Source organism: Carassius gibelio, chromosome B8, assembly GCF_023724105.1.
Source record: "Carassius gibelio isolate Cgi1373 ecotype wild population from Czech Republic chromosome B8, carGib1.2-hapl.c, whole genome shotgun sequence".
Lineage (NCBI taxonomy): Eukaryota > Metazoa > Chordata > Actinopteri > Cypriniformes > Cyprinidae > Carassius > Carassius gibelio.
Window position 1 is genome coordinate 1,921,670 of NC_068403.1, and position 7,500 is coordinate 1,929,169.

The 7,500-nt window shown below is 30.8% G+C and overlaps 1 protein-coding gene across 1 annotated transcript in view; it reads left to right on the plus strand.

The window, feature by feature from the left end:
- The window catches only part of LOC127963270 (F-box/LRR-repeat protein 17-like), a 144,931-nt gene that overhangs the window by 50,660 nt on the left and 86,771 nt on the right, over nucleotides 1-7,500 (plus strand). Inside the window, exon 6 of the mRNA XM_052563088.1 lies at nucleotides 3,383-3,490. Coding sequence (XP_052419048.1) covers nucleotides 3,383-3,490 — 108 coding nt within the window. The remainder of the gene's footprint in view (nucleotides 1-3,382; nucleotides 3,491-7,500) is intronic.

The window sequence follows — 7,500 nt, forward strand, 5'->3', positions numbered from 1 at the left end:
TTTGTGCTTTCCTTTTGCTTGTTGGGGTGAAATACGACCTGAACATGTTTCCAATCATTCAGTCTCAAATAAATGATGATTGTCATGATTTAGGAATGTTGATGAGTGGAAATAAAGGTGCGTGAACAGTTAAAGTGAATGAATTATGGCTGTGTCCGCTGTGACTCGCTGAACACTGGCCTTTGTTCACGTCTCTGTTCTGAGCCCAGTTCAGCGTCCAGAGCTGCGTCCACATTACTGACCACATCCAGACCCACTGCTGCTTTACTGAGTTCACCGTGGTAAAGAGAAGACGACGAGCTGCCAAACACTCTGAGCTCCACTCCTACATCCAAAGAATCAATCTCGATGCAGAAACCAAACGTAACCAAACGTTGCTATAATGTGGCACTTCCTGTCCAATAATCACAATAGTCGTTGTGCATTTTTACTTGTGATATGAAACAATGTTTCAGCTTACAGCAATGTTTTACCTCAGATATCACATTCAATGTCTATAAAGTTGATAGTCAGCTAGAAAAAATAACTCTAGAATGGAGCATTATGATAAATACATGCACAATATTAAACTATGTCAGCCCAAGATCAAAAGAAATAAGAAATTATAGGTTGCATAAACAAATATATATATTGTAGTGTTTATTTGTAGCGTTAAGGATCATTTATCATTTAGATTCTTTTTGCATAATTTCCATCAGGATAAAACACACTTCCTACCAATTCTTGTTGCCATAATGCAAATAAATAAACAACATAAAATAAATAAATTAATGAATGTAATGCATCAATGATCTGCAAAATTCTTATTTATTTATTTATTTATTTATTGGCCAAATATTTATTCACCATGCATATAACAATGCAGTATGTGATTTAATAATTTATGCTGATTTAGATGAATCATAATGAAAATTGTAAGAAAATAATAAATAATAGTAGTGGTGATTAAAAAAAAAATGCAATAAAATAATAGAAATAACATTAGGTTTGCATTGCCATTTTTTGCATACTTTTCATGACAAAACACATTCCAATCAAAGTCTTTTTGCTATAATAAAAAGAAAAAAGTAATTTATGTAATGCATTTTATTTGTTTAACTGGTGAAATATTCATGAAGCATGGATATAAAAAACCTAAAGGCTAAAATGTTTTTTTTTTTTTTTTTTTTGCATTGTTTTGTATTATATTAACACCTTTCCCTGTAATTCTCATTTACAGTAATGCAAAACATCACAATATACTAATAAATGTGTCATAAAGACTATGCACCAATGGAATTGCATGCATGTGAATGCAACTGGGTCTGAATGGTGAAGTCTGTGTGGATATCCAGTCCTGCGTGTGTTTGTAGAGTCAGGGCTGGAGAGATGGATGGATGTCCTCCAGAGGTCACTGAGATCTTCTAGAAGCTGCACGTTCTCCTGATGTCTTGAGATGAATGAGCCGCTGGTCTTTCTCTCGTTCGCTCAGATGACCTGTAAGATACAGGCAGCAGAAGCCGTGTGATGTATGGACTCAAACACCAGTCTGTGTAAATAAAGCAGAGGGGGAAAGTGCTCAGGTGAATGTGACGGGCAGCACTTGACCTCTGACCCTGCCGGCTGACGGAGAGGATGCTTCTCTTGCTGAGTTTGTTCAGCCGTTAGTCGCATCAGCACAGATTCAGTCTGATCTGTATCATCTTGCTTTTGCAGAAGGTCAGAGGTCAAAGTGAGGAGACAAGCTGATTGGATGCAAGATAAAAAATTTCCATTAAAGTTCTTATATGTGTTTAATCAATCAGTACAATATTCTATTCTATTAGTATATTATATTATGTTATGCACAATGATTATATAGTTCTAAAATTCATTTTTTGTTTTTAAACCTGTATGTGTTCCCTAATGTTGTGCTCTACCACTGAGCCACAGGAACATGTTGTAAAGATAAATACAACGGATCAAACTAAATGTGCTCTAAACTCTAAACACCAAAAGAAAAAATAGGATTTTGTCATGTTTTATTTTTATAGATTGTTTTCTATGTTTGCTTTATATTTAGCTTTATTTTTTGTAATATTAATATTTCAAGCATTTTTTTATTTCTGTGTAAGTTTTGAATTTTTTAATCTTGTAATTATTTTAAACTTTATTTATTTAAGCTGTGTGTGCGTATCATTTGACTTAATCTGTTATTTACAAATTTTTCATCTGATATGTTATATATATATATATATATATATATATATATATATATATATATATATATATATATATATATATATATATATAATATAATATAAAATTTTATTCATTCATTTGTTTGTTTGTTCACTCGTTCTACGTCTCCTGTATTGGTTGTTTGAAATTAGGGCTTTTTTCTGTATACATATATAATATATAAAAGTTTGTTCATTCATTTGTGCATGGATGCATAGATGGATGCATTCATTCTCTCATTCATTCATTAATTTATTCATTAATTTATTGATTTATTTATTGATTCATGCATTGATTTGTTAATTCATTCATTCATCCATGCATGCATGCATTCACTCATTCATTCATGCATGCATTCATTCATTAATTTATTGATTTATTTATTGATTCATGCATTGATTTGTTAATTCATTCATTCATTCATTCATTCGTTCATTCATGCATGCATTCATTCATTAATTTATCAATGCATTCATTAAGTCTTTCATTCGTTCATGCATGCGTTCATTCATTTGCTCATGCATTCATTCATTCGTTCATGCATGCATTCATTAATTTGTTAATGCATTCATTCATTCGTTTGTTCATTCATTAATTTAATGCATTCATTCGTACTTCATTCGCTCATGCATGCAATCAATAATTCATTAATTTATTCATTAATTTATTGATTTATTTATTGATTCATGCATTGATTTGTTAATTCATTCATTCGTCCATGCATGCATTCATTCATTCGTTCATTCATGCATGCATTCATGCATGCATTCATTCATTAATTTATCAATGCATTCATTCATTCGTTCATTCATTCATTCGTTCGTTCGTTCATGCATGCATTCATTAATTTGTTAATGCATTCATTCATTCATTCATTTGTTTATTCATTAATTTAATGCATTCATTCGTACTTCATTCGCTCATGCATGCAATCAATAATTTAATTTATTCATGCATTCATAAATTCATGCATTCGTGCGTGCGTGCGTTCGTTCGTTCATTCATTCGTTCGTGCGTTTGAACATTCATGCATTCGTTTGTTTGTTTGCTCTTTCGCTCGTTTGACATCCCCTGTGTTGCCAGCACTGCTCCAAGTCTAAGTTACAGGGAAAACATAATGCATGCAATGTTGAGGAGATCGTGTCTGTGTTTTGACGTGTGTTTATTCCTCTGTGTTTCTTAGGTGACTGATAAGTCGGTGCAGGCGTTTGCAGAGAACTGTCCAGATCTGCAGTTTGTGGGCTTCATGGGCTGCTCTGTGACGTCTCAGGGCGTAATTCACCTCACCCGGGTAAGAGATGTACGAGTGAATCGCTACGTCTGAATCGACTCACCTGCTAATGAGCCGCTTTGATTCAACTTCACAAAGACAAGTTATTTTTTTATTTTGCCTTCACTTTAAAATCTCATTATTGTGTAATGAGGTGAATCATGAAATGTTGAAGATCCAGCACACCCTGCTGTTTGCACATTAGCATGCTAATGAGAGAAAGTTATCCTCAGCTCACCGGCGCAGCAGTAATTGCCTGCATGGAAACTATGATATTCTTTTTTGGCCCAATTTGTCCTCACCGGCGTCTTCTGGAGACACAAACTAACCTAAAATTCTGTCAAATTATATCCAACATGCTTCTGTCATCTATATATTGATTTTATCATTATATAATATTTAATTATAATGTTGAATATTAAACATTATAACTCAGTCCAAATGTTGTAATGTTTGTTGTTATCTAATATAATCTCATTTGATATAATATAATATAATATAATATATAATATAATATAATATAATATAATATAATATATAATATAATATAATATAATATAATATAATATAATATAATATAATATAATATAATATTGTTATATCTGTTGAAAACTGCTGAAAAGCACATCATTTATTTGATGTGCTTTTTTTCTTTTTATATATGTTTTTGTATTTGTTTTTGTAAAATTTATATTTAAACATTCTAATTTAGTTTTAGTGCTTTAAGGTTTTAAGTAATTTTTTTTTTATTTGTTTAAAAAATATATTTTTATAAAGTATTGAATATTTTTTATTAATTTGTATTTTTATATTTTCTGTTTTCAATTGAAGTTTAGTTAAATTTTCCATTTTAAGTTTTTCATCTAATATTTGTATTTTATTTCTCCTTATTTCAACTGGTCAAGAGGATTTTTGATCATTTTAGTTTAAGTTAATATTAAAGGTCTTCCAGGCATTCCATGCATAAGAAGTTTGGTGTGCTTCAGACTGCGTGAGTCATTTACGCATGAATCATTTTAAAGATTCAGTTCAAATGAATCATTTGTCAGTGTTCTGTAGCTGATTCAGTTGATGTGTTTTGAGTTGCTGGTTCCTGAAGCGAATCTCTATCTAAACTTTCTTCAGGACTGTGACGGCTGACTCTAGTTCTGCAGCAGCGAGAGTTTCTAAAGATATCATTACATTATACAATTCAGCTGCTGGCAATAGTTATTTAAATGAAGTCCCAGCTCCGTCTCTCCTTGGACACACATTTCCATTTCACTTAGTGGCTTCTCCACCAGAGGGACAGTTTTTATTCAGATCATCAAAGCTTCAGGCCGTTCTCAGGTGTGGGTTATATTTATAAAGCCCTGAAGAGATCTGATGTGAGACGGTGACTCTCTCAAACTGAGGAAACTTTGTGAGCGGATTGCTTTAGTTTCATCTTCTAACGCTGATGGTTTATATGATCAAGTGTTTGGAAACCGTGCTGGGTCTCGTTTAGCTGCTTCTCTACCCATCATAAGTTATTTAATGTCATTGAGATACTAGATACTTGAGATAGTTTTCATTTTCAATGTATTAATTTATTTTAAAGGGTTAGTTCACCCCAAAAATGATAATTCTGTCGTTTAATTATTTTTAACAAATATCTCTGTTAATTTGTGTTCTGAGGATGTTCAAAGGTCTTCTGGGTTTAGAACGACATGAGGGTGAATGATTAATCACAGAATTTACATTTTTGGGTGAATTAACCCTTTAATGTGCTTTAATTTTTATTCATTTTATAATCATTTTTTATTTAGTTTACATTTTTTTTAATTTTGGTTTTAGTCATTTTAATATGTCTTAATATGTTTTTGCCTAATTTGATCTTATTTTAATTTTTATACGGCTCTCTTAAACGGAGGAAAACGTAATGACCAGATTCGTTTAATTCGATTTTAGTGACTATTATAGTTTTTAATTGTATTCGTTTTTTCATAATATTTCTGTTTATCTTTTTTTATGCAAATCTTAAGTCAGAACATTAAAAAAGAACCATGCATTAATTAATTGTTTACATTATAGTTAAGCTATTAGTAATGTACGTTTTATATCTATATCTATCTATCTATCTATCTATCTATCTATCTATCTATATATATATATATATATATATATATATATATATATATATATATATATATATATATATATATATATTAGTGCTGTCAAAATTAGCGCGTTAACGCATTCGATTAATTTGAAATATTTAACGCGTTAAAAAAAAAATAACGCAATTAACGCGGTTGCAGTTTTTTTTTATTTCCAGTTGTGGCCTATGTGTGTTCAACGTGCAAAGAAATATGGATAAGACCAAGGAAGGACTTTTAGACGGAAAGTTTCAGTATAAAACTCTGCCGGATTACTCTTCAGTCTGCCACAAGAAACATTACTCTTCATTCAGTCTGCCACAAGAAACAGCAACATTAAAATAACGAAATAATTGTGTAGCGGAGTATTTTTTGTACACAGTGCCGCAAACTGTCAATCACTCCTGTGCGCGTGCATCACTGTCCTCCTCAGCTGCAGCAACTTGCGCTCTCTCTCTTCATCAAGCTTTAAAACAAAAAGGGGACGAAAAGATCATATTGTCTTTGTGCATAGGCTATAGATTAATTAGATAAATGAATATCTAAATTTGTGCCTTGCCGTCTACGGTATTTTTTTAGAACTTAGAAAAAAGATGCTGCAGCCAATGAGCAGCCAGCGGGGGCTGCAGGACGACTCAACCTCCGCAGACAGTTTTTAATGTTTATCAGACAATAAATACTCAAGATTTTGCTTTAGTATAACTCACAACGAGTTTCACACACCTTCTCCGGCCACGTTGAGTTGTTGACACTTAACAGTGGGAAAAGCGACACATGCGCTATTCACTTGTATAACTGAAGGGTGAAAGGGTAATGTAGTTTCTGCTCTGGGTGGGATGAATTAGGAAGCTTGCATTGTGAAGGGCGCTCTGAAAATCGGCAGTGCAGGTAAAAGATTAAAACCTCTATTAAAACAGATGTCCAAAGAGCGTATCGGCTCACTTAAAGCACTGGCAATGACTATACTTTGGATTTTTTTTGCAGTCCACTTAGAATTCAACATGGAAATCATTTTTGTTTTTTATTGGCATTGATTGTTTTGAAATTCAAATGGTACTTACATGCCTGTGTTTTTATTTCTGTAATAAATATGGCTTTCAAGCCAACAGTTAATTTGGAGGATATTGATGGTTTATTGCAGGTATGTTGTTTACATGAGAAAATCTGTGTTACAAGTTAAACAAAAATTCCAATAAACAATCATATTTTGAATTTAAATAGTTTCTTTGTCTTGAGTTTACATTAATTATTTACATTTTACATTTACATATCCAAAAAGTTTCAGTCTTTTAATTGCGATTAATCGCGATTAATCGCGATTAATTTAAAAAAATTGTGCGATTAATTAGTTAATTTTTTTTAATCGATTGACAGCACTAATATATATATATATATATATATATATATATATATATATGAAGAAAAATATTTTATTTTGAAGAAATACAGTAATAAAGTAACTAAAAACAAATAAACTAAAATAATAATAATTATTGTTATTATTATTATTAACAGTGTTCATTACATATGCAAGAACACACTGTGCACTAAACTAATAAAACTAAGAAATACAATTTTATAACTTTGTAGACAATAACAAAAAATAAAAATTGTATATATTATATATAAATTAATTTAAACATTTTAATAAAAACAGTATAGTAATAAATACAAATTAATAAAAATGATATAGAAATATAGTAAAAATTATAAAAATGACGAAAACAAAATTACTGAAACTAACTTAAATGAAAGTGAAAACAGAAAATATGAAATAAATGGTTTCGTCATTTCAAAATATTAATAAAAATGTTTCAGTGATTCTAAAATAACTAACATGCATGGAAAAAAAATAGTGTGAGTTTTCAGTTTCAGGAGAGAGCAGATTTATGAGATTTTTGTGCTGTTTAATGT